The sequence below is a fragment of the Misgurnus anguillicaudatus genome, chromosome 2 (assembly GCF_027580225.2).
Source record: "Misgurnus anguillicaudatus chromosome 2, ASM2758022v2, whole genome shotgun sequence".
In the NCBI taxonomy this organism is placed as follows: Eukaryota; Metazoa; Chordata; class Actinopteri; order Cypriniformes; family Cobitidae; genus Misgurnus; species Misgurnus anguillicaudatus.
Genome location: NC_073338.2, coordinates 17002425 through 17022095, shown reverse-complemented (window position 1 = coordinate 17022095; position 19671 = coordinate 17002425). Strand labels below are relative to the sequence as shown.

Genomic DNA, 19671 nt, shown 5'->3' with positions numbered 1-19671 from the left:
CTGTCTGTTTGTATTTAAGTCACTTCCTGTACACCAGTTCCTGGCTGATTATTACATCGCCACATCCTGTCTGTTATCTGTATCTGTTAATCTGTTTTGGTATCTGTATCTGTTCCTGTTTTGACCTGTGCCTGTTATTTGGATTTATTGCCTGTTTGCCGCCTGCCCTGATATATCGCCTGTTATTTGGATTCTGATTGTGGATTACCCTGACTGGATTTGTTTGCTGGCCCTTTTTGGGATTTTACTAAATAAACACCTTTTGCACATGGATTCACCTCTTCTATGCTTTCTTTAAAGCACACCTGTTACAGTACCTCTCCCTTCCTAGAAAGACGCCTAGAATCTTAAGGCCCTCCTGACTCCATACACAGCATTGGGGGAGAGCCGGGGGCCCTCCATCTTTCCAAACTCCCAGCGAGAAGGCTGCACTCTTCCCCCAATTGATGCGAGTGAGAGAGAGAGAGAGAGAGAGAGGAAATAATTTACAGCACAATTGAGTTTCAACTCCAACAAACCACCATCATTGGAATCAGTGTTTGCGTTTCATCCGCTCATTTGCATTTTAAAGGACACACCCAAAACAGCTAATTTTTGCCTACAAAGTGGCAATTTTAACATGCTATAATAAATTATTTATATGGTATTTTAAGCTAAAACTTCACATATGTGCTCTGGGGACACCAAAAATTTATTTAACATTTATTTACACAAAACATGGGTACCGCCACGATCCTGCCACATGACCATGAACAACTATGAATAACTATAGTACTATTCGGACGGGATTAGTTTTACATAGGGATGTGGGGTAAAGCAATTTTTATCAGAGCTTCTCAGTGATTTTAGTCCTATCTGAATGCTCCATGTCAGTAATCATTACGGACAATGTCAGTAAATATTACGGCGACTTTTACCTTCTGTAAAAAAGTCTGGAGAAATTACCTCAGGTAATACTAATCCAGTGTGAATAGACCAGCTGTAAATATACATGTAAATCGCACCATTTCCTTTTTAATTTGGGTTTTTTTTTTTTAAAGGGGACATATTATAAAAAATCAGACTTTTTCCATGTTTAAGTGCTATAATTGTGTCCCCAGTGCTTCTATCAACCTAGAAAATGTTAAAAAGATCAACCCAATAACTTAGTTTTGGTAAACCATTTTCTGCAAGCATGTGAAAAATAGGTCATTGTAATTTGGCCCTTATTGTGATGTCAGAATAAGGAAATACCGCCCCCTTTATCTGCACTATCCAACCACAGCACAACCATTTAGTAGGGAGAGAAAGAGAGAGATAAAATATTTCACAGCACAATTGAGTTTCAATTGCAACAAACCACCATCATTGTGATCAGTGGTTGCACTTCATCCGCTCATTTGCATTTTAAATGACGCACCCAAAACGGCACACTTTTGCTCAGACCTATTTTAGACTTAGATTTCATCTTAAAAAAAATCTCATAATATGTCCCCTTTAAATATAAAAGCGCTTAAAGAAGCATTTACTTGCATTCAAGGCGGAAAAACAAGTCAATGGCAAGTCAGTTCCTGAATAACACGACACAAACTTAAAAAAAAAGTTAAATTTACTTCTCAGAGGCGCGGAACTGTTTCTGAAACTGACGTTCTCTCCAAACTGAAATTAAACACAGTGTTTCGCGTTTTCCTCGTCTGTTTCATGTTGTTTGCACATCTGATATCAGGAAGCAAGGTAACATGCACGTGAAGACGAGACCCAGATAGCAAGCATATGTGGGCCACATGTGGATTTCAGATGTCACATTTGGTCGAGATATGGCATGGCTGAACATATATGGGCCAAATTGTAACCATATCTGTTTTGCCATAGCTTCAGAAATGGCGGGAATGTTCTTTTGGTTCACATGTCATTTTGAGGTATATGGCCCACATAACAAAAAATACATGAGAACCACATCTGTTTTAGATATGGCACACCGTAGAAAACAACAAGTTCTGGGGCCTCATTTATAAAAGTGCGACGTAGGAACCGTTCTACATTTCATCTAAGACCATTTCTGAAATGATCGTAAGTGTGATTCAGAGAAAAGGAGCTTACGTACAAAAAACCGTGCGTACGCCTCTTTTCCAGATGTGCGGTTTATAAATCACAAATGATCTTAAAATTGTGCGCAGCTAAATGCTCTTAGAACTCTGCCTTCTAAACGTCCCTAATTTAATTCATTAGCATATAAATATTACATTTTCAAAGGCCAAATTCTCTGACTGCTACAATGGCGAGTGGTAAGAAAACATATTTGTTGTCGTTTGCTTAAGTTTTTAATAATTCTAACATGGAAACTTTATTCATCACTCAAGTTAAGGCGATTATTAGTGGATCTTTCAATTCACGGGTTTTATTTGAATATAGTTTTACACGTAGGCTAAAGGTAATATTTGTGTCTTTATAGTTTTGTTTCAGTTTGCCATGCCTCCTGCGCGGCGGTGTTAAAATAAGATATTTTCTACTTTAAAAGTCAAAGATCATCTTAAACTGTCGGAATATATTCCATATGGATTCATTTGGATTTACAGATGTTTAACATTAAAATCGATGCATGGGAATAATTTATATTAATTTTTGAAATATCCAACACTCTTAAATGTTGCACGTCCCTTATTGTAGGAGACATCGAGGCTTCACAATTTTGTTCCTTTCACGTCGTTTTAATCATTAAATTCGATCGGTTTTATTTTCATTCAATAAAGCACATGTTCTGTAACATTTACATGTGCGTTAAACACAACGAAACAAAATATTTTTAAATATTTTTTGAAAAGATGACGATCTAGAAAATCGTTTCCTGAACATAGCTTGGGCGCCATCTTTTTGCATTAGAATAGGCCTACATTTTAAAATATCAAAATAGGCCAACATATTTTGTTTTAAAAATATATTCTAAAACCTGGTTAAATTATTTTGGAGTAGCCTAGTAGGCCTTTTCCACAGTTCATTCTTGTTCATTTTCTGTGTGCATTATTGTTGCAGGTTTTTAGGTTTCTATTCTGAATAAATAAACAGCGCAGTTTACATGCTTCGTCCTTGTTGCATTAGTTCATTAAGATAATTCTAAACAGATTTCTGTAATTCAAAAAACTCTGAATTGTAGTTGAGAACGTCACGGCGCGCTATTAAAACATTGTCGGTAATGTGTCGGTCGGGCCGGGCTCGGACACAACGTGCAGGAGCTTCGGTTATGGTTTTTTGTGCCCGGTCTAAGCTCTCTAATACAGATGATGTTGACGCTGTAAAAGTTTCCAATATGTATTTATTTATTATCAAACATATTCAACAGTTTTTTTACATTAGCCAGGGGATGAAAGAGAAAACGAACTAAATTAAAACATGGAAATGCTGACATACATTAATACATTTAGCAGCTTTCTTGTTTATCAGATTATTAATAGATTTTAGGTAGCATATTGCTTAACTTCTAATAAAAAAATACAGAATAATGGTATATAATCACCATATTTACATTTATTTATAACAAACGTTGCAAACAAAAGTAACACATTAATCAAATAATATTTCTTATGTAATAAGATATTATAAGAGAAAAAAACTAATTAAATATTTTCCAAACAAAGTCTTAAGCAAAATATATGAATTCTAACAAAAGAGCACAAATCTAACCTTTTTTTTTTTTTAATAAGGACAACTCCAAAACAAATGAAAAAATGTTTCTGTATGTTGACCACAAAAGTTACAAAACAAAAAGTTTCGCATATGCCTATACTTGCAATACTGCAATATTGCCACAAGGAAACGTGCGTACGTCAAGTCGGAACCTGACGTGGAGGTAAGTACTTTTCCACGTCAAAGACGAGTTTTATAAATCTGAGCGTTTGAGTGGATTTGAGCGTACGCACGGTCTAAGATCAAATCTGTGCGTAAAAACGCTTTATAAATGAGGCCCCAGGTTGACATTTGGGTTGCACTCAGAGGTGTAAAATCCATGTGCCAGGAGTAAAAGTCCACTCCTCAGTATTTTGTTCCAACCACCTGGATTTGCTAATTAGCACAGTTTTTCAGCAGGAGGTGACCTCCTGACTCGTTGGTGTTTTAAGCCCTCAACGAAGGCTTCAAGGCAGCGCTGCCTGTAAGGCACTCCCTGTGCCCCGAGCGTTTCAGCCAATCACAGCACTGGTGCTAGATATTGAGCCTTCTGCCAGCTTCTGGCAGTTTGAGCTCACCGTTGGTCAGGTGAGTAGCGCAGATATGGTAAGATAGGAATGTGACTGTGTTTGAATTCAACTCGAAAGCGTTTAAGGAACGTGTTACCATGTTTTCACGTGTCCGTGGCACGAATTTTTTTGTGCCAGTTTAACGTATTGGTTGCTCAATTGTTTTCCTATTTTTTTATGTTGTTGCTTGTGATTGGGGTTAGAACAACTCTCTGTTACGTAAAATGACATCATCACCTTAACCCCAACTTCTGGGTTATTCTGATAAATAAACATATAAACCATTGCTTAAAATGACATCTGCATTTATGGCAAACGCAACCTTATCCTTGCACGATAACATTTTAAAAATCAGACGAAAGCCACAAATCTAAGCCCCAAGCAACAATGGTAAGAAAATAGAAACACAATTGCACAACCACTACATGAAACTGGCACGAAAAAAAAATGTGCCACAGACACGTGAAAACGCGGTAACACGTCCCTTAGGTGACACGCAGAGGTGGAAAAAGTAATAAAATATTGTACTCAAGTAAAAGTAAAGTTACTTTAATAATATTTTACTTAAGTAAAAGTAAAGTTACTTGTCTAAAAATCTACTCAAGTAAAAGTAAAAAGTAAGTCATTTTAACTTTACTCAGAGTAAAAGTTACTTTTTTACAGCGGGAAGAGGTGGAGGATTCTAGTATAGTTCAAAAACGACAAGGGAATATACATCTCAAACTAGTTGTTTTTAATTGTAGGAACATCTTTACAATTAAAGTGCAATAACAAAAAGTTAATAAAATAAAAAGCTTTTTTTAAACTAAGAAACATTTATGGAATTGTTTAATGATTTTACATGTGAGTTATGCACTTTTGAAGGTGGTCAGCAGCTTGTAAATACAATCACTATAGTAAGGTTGTAATTGATGTATTGCTGGTAACATACATTATTTTAATATAGTTTAAATGAGCATATAATGAGATGAGTGCCATGTCTATATACATTTGACACGTTTACTATCTTCTTACTTCCCTGACCTGGTTACCTGATGACCGTTTTGAAGTTGTGTTTGACTTGACGCGAAGCTGCTAGACCTCGGAAGATAATGCGCATGGTATAAAAAAAAAACGCGTCGTGCAATTTCGTACTTAAGAGCATGAATCCAAACTTTCATAGAAATGAAACACTCGCTTCGCGTCAGTGGAAAGTGGTCGCTTAAATATGACTAGGGGTTTCTTTCATAAGATTTGAACTGAGGCGGGTCTGCATTAGCGCGCGCCTGTCTCGTCCGTCTCCATGGTTCTTTTTGCGCGTTCCCCCGGGCCCCGCCCATTTACAACCGTTGCGCGTCTTTATCACCTTGCTTTTTAAAATATTTTTTTACTCAGTAACGGATATGATTTAAAATGTAGCGAAGTACAATACTTTAAATAAAACATACTTAAGTAAAAGTAAAAGTACAGATTTTAAAAACTACTCAAAAAAGTAAAAATACACAAAAAAACTACTCAATTACAGTAACGTGAGTAAATGTAATTCGTTACTTTCCACCTCTGGTGACACGCAGTGCAAACCAGTTACCCCTCCCACTTCTGAATGTTTTACAGAGATTTCTAATCCCGTCCGAATTGACCATTAATATTACAGATGTCCTGTGGTAAAATTACATTACGCCATCTACCCCTTTAAAACTAATCTCGTCCGAATAGGGCTTATGACAGACTGACAGGATGATGACACTATGTAGATATCTGTAATGATGCACCGGGGGGCTGAGGATCCATTTGCAGGCTTTCTCTTGGTCAAACAGGCAAGGGTCAATGACAGGAAACACAGCAATGCAGGTAAGGCAAATCTCGTTGTCAATAATACAGGCAGAAGGGTCAGGGCAGGCAGCAAACAATCGTAATAACAGTATAAACAGATCAAAGTAACAAACCGGGTAATCACAGTCAGAATAACGCTCAGAATGATAGCCATGGCAAATCGAGACTTTGCACTGAAGTCAAGTTCAAGTTCAGGGTAACACTTTATTATAATGTTCATTAGTTAACATTAGTTAACTACATTATAATGAACATTATAATAAAGTGTTACCAAGTTCAATTTATATAGGCAGTGGATGATGGGAAACAGGTGGCAGTGCAATCAGTCCCGGTATGTGGGATTATGGGAAATGCAGTCTGGAATAAACTAATACTCGGGAGATGGCTCCCTCTGGTGGTGATTGGAGGACAAGGCAGGCACCTCTTTCATTACAATATAAGAGAACAATTTAACATATTATTTCAATGCATTCTCTGGCACCTTTAAAAGAAAAATTTGTAAATTCTTGCACATTAAATAGCCATTAGTGCTTACCTGATACTTGTCCTGAATGTGGCCCTTCAGAATATTGGTGAAATCATCTATATCCATTCCAGCATTCCCACCTTCTTCTAGTCCCATTGTATCACACAGCATGATGGGAAGAAAGTTTCCCGTCTTGCCTGCCTTGATGCGATAGGTACGAAACTACCCAGTACAGATGTCCATTAATCATTTTTAATGTATAATCCAGATAAGTATTATTTAACAAATATGCTACAGCCAAATAAGAGCATATAAAGTGCCCAGATTATTTTTTACCTGAGTAGTCAAGCTGGAGATGGCAATGCCGGTGTTGGCCTGAGTGCTCACATAACCTTTAAATACAGAGTTGATGGAGTTGAAGAAACTTGATTTGCCGGCACCAACAGGGCCCACCATTAAAATCCGGGCTTGTTTCACTGAGCTAACAGAAGGTTTCCACTCAGAAACAGAGCAAGAGATTTCCTTTCTGCGCCTATAATCACATATTACAACAGTTTGCAGATCAATTACATTTATTCATTTGTTTATTTTATGTATTAAAGGGGCCATGGCATGAAAATCTGACTTTTTCCATGTTTAAGTGCTATAATTGGGTTCCCCTGATTCTACCAACCTAGAAAATGTGAAAAAGATCAACCCAGTAACTTAGTTTTGGTAAACCATTCTCTACAAGCACGTTAAAAATAGGCCATTGAAAATGTTCTCTCTTTATGATGTCATAAGGAGATCTTATTATAATAATACCGCCCCTTAATCTGCACTATCCAACCACGCCACTGCCATTTAGTGAAGAGAGAGAGAGAAAATAATTCACAGCACAATTGAGTTTCAACTGAGTTTCCATCATTTTAATATTCATATAGACAATGCAGAAAACAATACTGCAATTGAACTGTTAAATGTTTTAAACACTTTTGATCTGACCCAGCACGTGCAAGGTCCTACACCCAATCGGGGACACACTCTTGTTCTGCTTATTAGCAAGGGTCTAAACATTTCATCCACTGTAATCAAGGATGAAGCGCTATCTGACCATTTCTGTGTTTACTTTGATTTATTGATCTGTCCTCCACTGATGCTAGATCTGTCTATGTCAAAAAAAGGTTCATAAATGAGAACACCAGTGAGGTATTTATGAATGCTATATCAATGTTGCCAAACATATCGGCAGACTCTGTTGATGTTCTCCTTGAAAACTTTAACATAAAAGTTAAAGATGCCATTGATGGTATAGCTCCAGTAAAGGTCAGGGTGATCACTGGCAGACGTAAAGCACCCTGGAGAAACACAACAGCAGTACAGCACATGAAAATAACTTGCAGAAAAGCTGAACGTATGTGGCGATCAAAAACCTTGGAAGAAACAGTACAACATCTTAAAGCATCAACTAGCAGCCTTGACACGCTTCCCACTTAACTGCTTAGAAACTGACCTCTTATAATAGTAACCCAGCTAGAAATAAAAAGTTCTAAGAACGTTCCCTGAAAGTTCCCGAAAGTTCCCAAAAACATTCTGCCAACGTTAAAAGCGGCCAGTTTTTTTTAAGTTCTAGGAACGTTTCTGTTGTCTGAACGTTAGAGTAATGTTACATTTGACCATTTTTAAACGTTATGACAATGTCATGTTTTAATGTTCAAACAACGTTTAAAACAACAGCTGTTTATTATATTGACTTGTTTAATTGTTATGTAAATGATAGAGAAACATTGCATTTTATTATTTTATAAAACATCATTTCTGAACGTTCAGTAAACACATTGCTGTAGAAAACTCAATTCACTTACTAGGTTTAGATGTTGATGTTTCATTTTAAGTCACCCTTATTGTGATTCGTGTTTGTTATAGTTGGTCTCTTGACACTTGACTTTTTGCTTCCTAGTTTTTTCCTGGTTATGTTAACTTTGTGTTAATGCACCACATTTGTTATGAACATGCCTAGTTAATAGTGTTATTCAGCGGTTGTTGGTACATAATGGTAAAGATCATCACCTAATTCATTTACTAATCAAAACTTTATTTTCTGTCAAAAATGTAAATGAGATCCAGTGCTTTCACAGCAGTTTGTCATTAAGGAATTTTAGAAACTTTGGACAAAAAATATCTGCTGTATAACTGGGATGCACAAACATCAAGAATCAGACTATGAATCTCAATCATGGTGACAATTAAATGATAAACTTCATGCTGCAATGCATGCTGGGAATTAACAAATTACAAACCTCATTCAGGACTCCCAGCATGCACTGCAGCATTGATAAATAAGGATTTTTTTAACAATTTTAATTGTCACCATGGTTGAGATTCATAGTCTGATTCTTGATGTTTGGGCATCCCAACTATACAGCGGATATTTTTTGTCCAAAGTTTCTAAAACTCCTTAATGACAAACTGCTGTGAAAGGGTTTGGATCTAATATACATTATTGGCAGAAAATAAACTTTTGATTAGTAAATGAATTAGGTGATGATCTTTACCATTATGTGCCAACAGCCACAGAAGTACACTAATAACTTTTCATAACAAATGTGGTGCATTACCACAAAGTTAACACAACCAGGAAAAAACTAGTAGGCAAAAAGTCAAGTGTCAAGAGACCAACTAAAACAAACACGAATCACAATAAGGGTGACTTAAAATGAAACAAAACATCAACATCTAAACCTAGGAAGTGAATTGAGTTTTCTACAGCAATATATTTACTGAACATTCAGAAATAATGTTTTCTAAAATAATAAAATGCAATGTTTCTCTATCATTTACAGAACAATTAAACAAGTCAATATAATAAACAGTTGTTGTTTTAAACATTGTGTGAACATTAAAACATGACATTGTCATAACGTTTAAAAATGATAAAATGTAACATTACTCTAACGTTCAGACAACAGAAACGTTCCTAGAACTTAAAAAAAACTGGCCGCTTTTAACGTTGGCAGAATGTTTTTGGGAACATTGGGAACTTTCAGGGAACGTTCTTAGAACTTTTTATTTCTAGCTGGGAAATACCTCTCTGATCACAGGCACCTTTCCAGAGTCATTAAAAACAGCAGTTGTTAAGCCTCTCCTTAAAAAGAGTAACCTAGACAAAACCATACTTAGCAACTACAGACCAATCTCAAATCTTCCATTTATAGGCAAGATCATTGAAAAGGTTGTTTTTAATCAGCTGAACAAATTCGTAAACTCAAATGGCTATCTGGACAATTTTCAATCTGGTTTCCATCAGCATCACAGCACAGAGACAGTGCTCATAAAGATAATAAATGATATTCGCTTAAACTCTGATTCAGGTAAAATATCAGTGCTGGTGCTACTAGATCTTAGTGCTGCCTTTGACACAGTAGATCACACCATACTCCAGACTGGAAAACTGGGTACACTGCAAAATCCCGGGAGTTAAATTAACACTGCTCGGTGTTTATAGACCGTTTCAGCAGTAACAACATAAACAAGCGGCTGCACGTAACTTCCGGTAAAATCCGCTAAGAAAAAACAACAACAAAGTCCTTTAAACGCAGTTTATTTATATAACAAGCAAAAAAACAACACACAGATTACCTAGGAAACCAAAACATCTGTTACCCTCGACGAGGCATCCGTTCAAGAGATCAGTTTAGCAACTAGTCAGACCTTAAAAAAAACGAAACCGGAAGTAAGGTTAGGATCCAGACGTGTATCATGTGCGTCCGATGAAACCGTCTATATAGGTCCACTCTCCAGAGTGTTAAAAAAGTAACACCGGAGAGAGTTAAAAGCTACAATCTGTGACTTTATCCTCTCTATCACCATCTCTGTTTGAAACCTAAAATTAAATTTTACATCTTACTTGTAGAGTCATTTTCTTAACTTAGGTTTAGATGTTGGCTGTTTAATTTAAAGTCACCATTATTGTGATCAGTGGTTGTTTTAGTTGGACTTGACTCTTGACTGTTAACGTGTTAGTTTTTTCTAACTGCTATATTTGAGTGTGTTTAAAACACATAAGTTATAGCAAAGAAAAAGCAATTGTGTAATTGAATATTGATGGTTAATATATAATGTCAAACATAAATATTTAAATGAACAGATTTATTAATATAGATTTCCTCATTCATCAAAAGTGTCTATCTGTTAATAATGAAATACTACAGTTTAAGGTCCAGAACTCTCATAGCAGTTTGTTATTCTGAAGGATTTTGATAGTGTGCACATAGAGCATTAACTGCTGAACTATGTAGATACAAAGACATCAAGAATCGGAGTATGAATCACAATGATGGTGACAAAGGAAATGGTAAAAAAGTTCATTCTTTATTCATGCCCCAGTGCATTCTGGGAGTCCTGGATGAGATTTGTAATTTGTTGATACCCATCATGCATTGCAGCATGAAGCTTTTCATTCTATCGTCACCATCATTGTGATTTATACTCTGATTCTTGATGTTTGTGTGTCTACATTATGCAGCAGTTAATTTGTAAGTGTCAGTGTTTAAAAATGGTTCAGAATGAAAGACTGCTGAGATGGCTGGATTTCATACTACAGTATCATATAATTAACAGAAATAAACACTTCTAGTAAGAAATCACTGAAGAAATCATTTTTATTAAAGAGAGTGTTATTTGAAAGTATATCCTAACAACCATAGAAATGCATTAGTGTTTCCTCTTTGGCCACAACAAACATGTTTTAAACACATGTAATCATAACAGCCAAAAAAGCCGAAAAGTTAAGACTAAGACTCAAAGTCCAACCAAAACAACCACTGATCACAACAATGGTGACTTTGGGTGGAACAGCCAACATCCAATTCCAAGATATTGAATAAAAAATATCTCTACAAGTAAGATCCAAAATGCAACTTCAGCCTTCAAACAGAGACGGTGACAGAGAGGATAAAGTCACAGACTGTAGCCCCCAACTCTCTCCGGTGTTACTTTTTTAACACTCTGGAGACTGGACCTATATAAACACTGAGCAGTGTTAATTTAACTCCCGGGATTTTGCAGTGTAGGGCTCTCTGGGATGGTCCTCAAATGGTTTGAATCATACCTACAAGGAAGAGGTTACTATGTGAACATAGGTAACCATAAATCTGAGTGGACATCCATGACATGTGGAGTCCCACAGGGTTTAATTCTTGCACCGCTTCTGTTTAATTTGTATATGCTCCCACTTGGTCAAATAATGAAAAAGAACCAAATTGCTTACCACAGCTATGCAGATGACACCCAGAAATTAACTGTTGGATGCGTCAAAACTTCCTCCAGTTAAACAAAGACAAAACTGAAGTCATTGTATTTGGAAATAAAGATGAAACTCTCAAAGTTAACACATACCTTGATTCTAGGGGTCTAAAGACACAAAATAAAGTCAGAAATCTTGGTGTAATTTTAGAGTCTGACCTTAATTTCAGCAGTCACGTGAAAGCGATAAGCAAATCAGCTTACTACCATCTCCGAAATATTGCCAGAATTAGCTTTTTTGTCTCAAGACCGGACTTAGAGAAACTTGTTCATGCTTTCATCACAAGCAGGGTGGATTACTGCAATGGACTTCTTACGGGGATCCCCAAAAAGACCATTAGACAGCTGCAGCTAATACAAAACACTGCTGCCAGAATTCTGACCAGAACCAAAAAATCTGAGCACATTACTCCAGTCCTCAGGTCCTTACACTGGCTTCCTGTTACATTTAGAATAGACTTTAAAGTATTGTTACTCGTTTATAAATCACTTCATGGCTTAGGACCCAAATACATGACAGATATGCTAACTGAATATAAACCTCAATAATAACCTGAATATAAAATCAGATTACTCAGATCATTAGGATAAGGTCAGTTAGAAATACCAAGGGTTTACTCAAAACAAGGTGCGTCAGCATTTAGTTATTATGCCACTTCTAGCTGGAATCATCTTCCAGAAGAGATCAGATGTGCTTCAACAGTAAACACTTTTAAATCTAGATTAAAAACACATCTGTTTAACTCTGCATTTACTGAATGAGCACTGTGCTGCTTCACACTAACTGCACTTTTAACTCAAGTCACTTTTCTTCTTTTAACATTTTAAACTGTTTTTATTAAAATCACATTCATTTTCTTTAATTGTTATTCTAAATTCTCATGTGTCTTTGTTTTTATTGTGATTTTATTGTGTATCTATTATTTTTACATTTTCTTTTTTTTTTCTTTTATATATTGTTTTCTCATTTCTATGTAAAGCACTTTGAATGACCTCTGTGTATGAAATGTGCTATACAAATAAACTTGCCTTGCCTTGCCTTGCCTTGCCTTGTGACATGGCCCCTTTAAGGAGAAGTGAAGCTGAAATAACTGGTCGGAGAAGATACTCACTCAGGAGTCCACTGGACATTTCTCCATGGTTTATCCATAAGCCCTCCATAGTCTGAAAGGGAACCACAAACCAGGGTGCTAAAAATTCAACAACTGAATGCTCTCTTCATACTCTTATTAGTATTTTAATGCAAATTACGGACACAAACCGTCCACTCTGTACACCTCGAACTCAGTCAGATTTAAGTTATTCCCATGCATCTGCAGTGGATCAAACTGGTAGTACTCTCCAGGATTGCTGTAGACTGTGGCCGTATTATTATAGATGAACGCCAAAGATCCAAAATTTGGACCAGTATTGGATCCGTCATGGAAAGAGCACTGGGGATTTCTACCGACCACACGCAGGGGATCTGCATTACCCATTCTGTCATTGAAGCTAAACAGGAAGGCTTTGTTGTCCACTACATTTCTCCCTGTTCGAGCGTAATCGGTATTGGTGAATGCTCCGAATACATAGCCTGAGTTATTGTAAGCCACAGCGACAGTGGGTCCCTGCCTGTCACACTTCTGATGAAAGTACTCATAGTGATACCCATGCACACTGGCTTTGAACAACAGGCTCAGTTTGCTTGGATAAAACATAGAGCGCAGCTTCTTCCTTTGCTCTATAGTAAGGCTGGATAAAACGGCACTCATGTTGATCTACAAAGCAAATTAAAATGATTTTGTTGTTACATACAATGTTACATAAATTGAAACTGCTGTTTTTACAGATAGCCATGACTTGTTCAAACACCTTCTCAGGTGAAAAAGAAGTACACGTCCATAGTGTACTTAAGGGCTCTATTTTTGCCCACTAATTGTGTACTTAATACACAAAAAAATATTTTTTAGTACTTGTTAAGATAATCTAAGTGTACTTATCTGTGCTATTTTAAGACACCATGAATATGAACTAAAATGTGCTAAAAAAAAGTAAATAAAAATGTATTTAGGTACCACTTTTTGTATGATCATCTTAAAACATCTTAAAGACTACTAAAGAATAATTTTTCTTATATTAAGAGACAACCATTAAAAAAGGCCTTTAATTTTTTTTAAATTTGGCTCCCCTTGTGATGTCAGAAGGGGATAATACCGCCCCTTAATCTGCACTATCCAACCACGGCACTGCCATTTAGTGCTGAGATCAACTCATTTGCATTTAAAACGATACAACCAAAAACGGCACATTTTTGCTCACACCTACAAAGTCTATATGTTATTTTGAGCTAAAACTTCACATTTGTACTCTGCACAGCAAAATCCCCGGTGTTAAATACACACTGTGGGTGTATATATAATCCACTCCCAGATGGGTGTGTATAAAGACTGGTGTTAAAATTTAACACTGAAGCAGTGTTAAAGTTAATGAGATAATAAAGTGATGATTAAGACATTAATGGTGAACACCTGCTGGTCATTCTGTGTCAAATCAACCTTAATTTTAGAATTTTCCCTGTCTTTAATTTTTTTATTTTGATGACTCTTTTTCTGGATAAAGTTATAATAAAATAATGCAGAAAGACAAAATATTTAAATGTAACAGATGAAATCCCCATAGTTAAATAAACACTATCATCATCTCTGTTTGAAAACTAAAATTACAACTTGCTTGAAGAGTTACATGAATAACTTCGATACAACTGCTGTAAATCTGGTTAATAAAGTTAGTCACCATTGTTCCGATTAGTGTTTCCTTTAGTTGGGTACTTGGGTCTTAAAGTTTATTGTTAGTTTTTTTCTGCTCATTGTGGCAGTGTGTTTATTAAACACTTCTGTTAGAGCAGAGAAAGATGAGAGAAATGAAGTCTAGAACTGTTACTATGTTAATTATTATGAAAACATAAGTGTTGGGGTTCAATGATCTCATACAAAAAAATAATCACTGTATATAAGTGTATAATTTTATATTTGGTCCACCCCATGAAATCCATATAGCCTTAAGAGTTAATATTTTTCACCGAAATCTAATCTGTGTTGTCAGTCAGACACACTGAGACATCAACAATCAGCCTATAAAACACAATCATGGTGACAATCAACAACAAAGCTTCATGCCGCAATGCATGCTGGGTACCAGGATTGTATAAAACTCATTCATAACTCCCATCATGCATTTTTAAATGAAAAAATTGTGCAAATTTCTTACCATTTACTGTCACCCTTGTTGAGATTTGTATCATAAGTTATGATGTCTCTCTTAAGAAAAAAAAAAAAAAAAAAACCTAAAGCATTACAGCAGTCTTACAGAACAGTGTCTTTCATAGAGCATCTTTGTATTTGCATTGTTGTCTTTATCATTTATTTATGATCAAATGTTTTAATGATTGGTAAAGAATAAAATAAATAACCAATCTCAGATGCTATGACAAGTTTTCCCTCTACATCAAGCAATGAACAAACAGTCTTAATAAAACAATGTTACAATTGCTAAAAGAGGAAAATTAGGTTAGGGAAGGTTAAAGGAAGAATGCCTAACTAAAGGAAACGTTAATCACAATAATGGTGACTTCAAATGAACTCATAACAAACACAAACTTGAAGGGGTCATGTGATGAAAGTGTTGGCATTGCCACTTTGTAGGTGTGAGCAAAAACAGGTCATTGAAATTTGGCTTTCATTATGATGTCATAAGGATATCTTATTAGAATAATACCGCCTCCTTAATCTGAACTCTGAAAGAGAGAGAAAAGAAGGACTTGACAGCACAATTGAGTTTGAATTACAACAAACCACCATCATTGTGATCAGTGTTTGCACTTTATCCGCTCATTTGCATTTTAAAAAACACACCCAAAACGACAAATTTTTGGACTTGACAGCACAATAGAGTTTCAATTACAATAAACCACCATCATTGTGATCAATGTTTGCACTTCATCCGCTCATTTGCATTTTAAAAAACACACCCAAAACGACACATTTTTGCTCAAACCTACAAAGTGGCAATGCTAACATTTTCATCATATGACCCCTTTAAGATTTAATGTGATACATTCTGTGATTACATCACGTCAGAAGGAAGATTTGTCTACTAAATCATGTGTGTGGATGCTTGTATTTTGTTCTGACAGCTGTTTAGAAGTTAAACTTATCATCCCGGTTTAGAAAATAACGCTGCAAGTTATAATTTTAGTTTTTTTTTAACAGAGATGATGATAGAGAGGTAAACGTGAAAGATTGCAGCTTTTGGAGTCATAGACCCAACAATGTTCATTTAATACTGGGGATTTCGCTGTATTCATCTATTGCATTTTGTCTTTCTTCATCATTTTAGTATTACTTTCTCCCAAAAAAAAATCCAGGAAAATTTAGTTAATTTGACACAGAATGACCAGCAGGTGTTCACCATTAATGTCTTAATCATCACTTCATTATCTCATTAACTTTAACACTGCTTCAGTGTTAAATTTTAACACCAGTCTTTATACACACCCATCTGGGAGTGGATTATATATACACCCACAGTGTATATTTAACACCGGGGATTTTGCTGTGTGGGGACAAGAAAGATTAATTTGACATCTTAAAAAAGTATTGTGAAATGTCTCTTTAAGAATCTAATTATACTTAACTGTGCTATTTTAAGACAAAATTTATTTAATTAGAAATTGATTTAAGTGTTACTGGTATTGTATACCTTTTCAGGTGCAATTATGTACTTTTTATTTGTAGTGCAGAACTTTTACCAAATACTTATTTAAATGTACATTCAAATGTAGGCTACTTTTTTACATGGGATCTTATGTATTCTGTCTAAACCTTTTTGCCATTTTACACTTTGGATACACACACTCTATGGGCTATCTTACACCCGGCACAATGCAGTCTTTTGCTAGTTTCCACCCTGCGCAATTATCATTTTCACGCTTAGCGCCACATTGTTTAAATAGCAAATGCATTTGCGCCCCCTTTTGCGCCCATGGGCGTTCTGGTCTGAAAACGAGGTGTGTTCAGGTGCATTGTTGGCGCGTTGCTATTTTGAGGCAACTAAAATAGACTACGCCATTGACCAACTAAAACCTGTTCTAAAGTCTAAAGTCAATGGCGCAATATGTTTTTTTGTTATTTAAAGAGCGCGTTAGTAATATGCACCTATAAACGGGACGACAACGCGGGTTTGTAAAAGATTATTATTGAGTCTTTTAGACATAAATGAGGACTAATTATGAGACGTTAGAAGGCACAAAGAGCTGCTTCACCTGCAGCCTGGTAAGTAAACAAATGCTTTGCTTTAAACAAATGCATCTGTTTTTAAATGTTTTTTTTTAATGCTACCTCACAGATTTATTGTATATGATGACTCTGTACCTGTGGATATGGTGAGACGAGAAACATTTTTAAAGGAACAGTATGTAGGATTGTGGCCAAAACTGGTATTGCAATCATACAACTGGTGGCCAATACACAAAATGACAACATAAACATCAGTTGAGGGCTGAACCTTCACTTTTTAAATGACAATATCCTGGCCATACCACTGTTGTGAGTGATATAAGTATTTGAAATGAAAATGATTTCTTAATGTCTAGTGACATATCAGGGCCATTTTATTATTAATTGATATACATTTCTTACATACTGTTTCTTTAAGTAATGCTTAAAAAAATTACGCTGTCCAAGTGCTGAAACATGAAGAGAGCCGTTTGTAAATTCTTTATCTTCTGTTTGTTACAAATAAAGTATTTTTACAGTACAAACCTTTTCTTAAATACTTGTAAATAATGTTTTGATGCTATTGGATAGCCATACATTTAAAGCAATTAAAAGCATGCTTTTTTACTTCCATGACTAAATGAAAACGGGTTTTAAAGGTTTTAATGAAAAAATAAAAATTTCAATACAAGTGAAAAACAACACAATTATTTAACATTAATCTTAAACTGGGGATCTTCTTCCTCCGCTTTGTTTTTCAGTTTACAAAAAGTCCATAATCTAAATATGGATTAGACATAGCGCCAGCGCAACAGGCTTTTAAAGGGGATGAGAGCTGAGACTCTCATTGGTTTGTTGCACGTTACGCCCAAAATACTCCCATTACTCAATAAAAAAATAGGACCAACCCTTTTCAACCATGCGCTCGGCGCACAAACCATTTTTCCCGTCATTAAATTAGCAAAAGTGAATTTGGACACGCCCATTTAGACGTTGTGCTGTGCGCTTTAGACAATGCGCTTAGATCGTTAAAATAGGGCTCTATATGTTTTGGGGGGTGGACATTGTTATATTATCCCCTATTTATGAGATTACAATTGGTTAATTCCTTACTGTTGATTTAGGGTGGATAATGTATTCATTTTCATGCAACAATGCTTTTTATAGCATTATATTAATCATTATATTAATCATAATATTAATCACAGTGTTGGGGAAAGTTACTAATTGTGTTACTTAGTTACTTTTCATGGAAAGTAATGCTTAAGTTACTTTTTAGTTACTTTTGCGTTACTTTTCTTGGCTGAGGTTTGATCTCTTTCAGGCCTTGCAGGTGTTTTTTATGACCGAAAAGTTCTTTATTCAGAAATTGCATATTTCATCACAAAAATGTCGAGCTCTGCCCTGCCATCTCAGTTTCTGACTCAAACTGTTCCCACACAGGCGTATACGCATAGAGTGCATAATGTGACAACGGTTAGTTTAATTCAGTACATATTTTTTAATCAAATTAATTAAACTAAAAAAGTAACTTGCATTACTTTTATGAAAATGTAACAAATATTAATGTGTACATTTAAAAAGTAATGCGTTACTTGTTACTTTAGAAAAGTAATGTTATTACGTAATGCATGTTACTTGTAATGCGTTACCCCCAACACTGATTAATCATTATAATAAGCAATATTAGGCAATGTAAACAATAACTTTGTTTAGTGCTCTTATGAATGTTTTCAGCATGATAGCAATGTTTTAAATGCTAACTACTAAACTAAATAAAATAACATAGCCTTCTTAATGTCCAAGTTTACATATTTGGCATATTTAATTTAAAGCCAATTGTTCTAAATTTATCTCGGTTATTTTCTAATTATTTTTAGTTGAAAGTATTTCTTAGGCCTACATAATCATGATGATTATTGCGTGTGTTTTACTGAATGTAGTATCAAGTCAGCAAAAACATGCCCACACTGAATTTTGTGCCATTTGATTACTGTTAGGTGCTAGTCACCCCGTGTTGCCAGATATTAGTATGAAAACAAACAAAAGGCCATAAAGAAAAAAAATCAATTCAGACCTTACATCAGAGACATCGCTAACAGTAACCTGCACATTCTCACTTAATACATTTTCCAAAGTGGCACACTTGTTGCTAAAACATTTTCACAATGGGACAACACTACACTGTAAAAAAATTGCTGTAATTTTGCAGCTGGTTGCCAGTAACTTACTGTAGAAGATAAAGTCTAAAAATGTTTCATGTTCATTTAACTTTGAACAAAATGTTGCCAGTAAATAACATAAATGTAAAATCTACAGTAAGTTACTGGCAGCCAGTTGCCAGTAATACCCAGTAATACTGTAATTTCTACAGAAATATTTTCCAGTGCTTGAGTATTTTAAGTACATTTTCTAAGCATCTGTGCTTTATCAGAGTGTTTGTCTGGGGAAAACATGTACTTTACTAAAAAATGTTCACTCCATTCTAAAGCATAGAATAATACAATGTTTTATATTGCATATTAAAATTTATTAAATACTTTTCTTGAGTAAAAGTACAAAAGTACTTTTTACTTAAGTAAAAAAATTACTATGTGGCGGTTTCCCAGACAGGGATTAGACTAGTCCTAGACTAAAATAAATGTAAGAG

The 19671-nt window shown here is 35.4% G+C and overlaps 1 protein-coding gene across 2 annotated transcripts in view; it reads right to left on the bottom strand.

Moving 5' to 3' along the window:
• The window catches only part of LOC129441899 (interferon-induced protein 44-like), a 118240-nt gene that overhangs the window by 24642 nt on the left and 73927 nt on the right, over nucleotides 1-19671 (bottom strand). For both annotated transcript variants that reach the window (XM_055201666.2, XM_073873904.1), the window contains exons 2-5: nucleotides 13031-13526; nucleotides 12882-12933; nucleotides 6823-7018; nucleotides 6556-6708 (exon numbers count right to left, since the gene is read on the bottom strand). In XM_055201666.2, the coding sequence (XP_055057641.2) occupies nucleotides 6556-6708; nucleotides 6823-7018; nucleotides 12882-12933; nucleotides 13031-13520 (891 nt within the window). In that variant the 5' untranslated portion in view covers nucleotides 13521-13526. The remainder of the gene's footprint in view (nucleotides 1-6555; nucleotides 6709-6822; nucleotides 7019-12881; nucleotides 12934-13030; nucleotides 13527-19671) is intronic.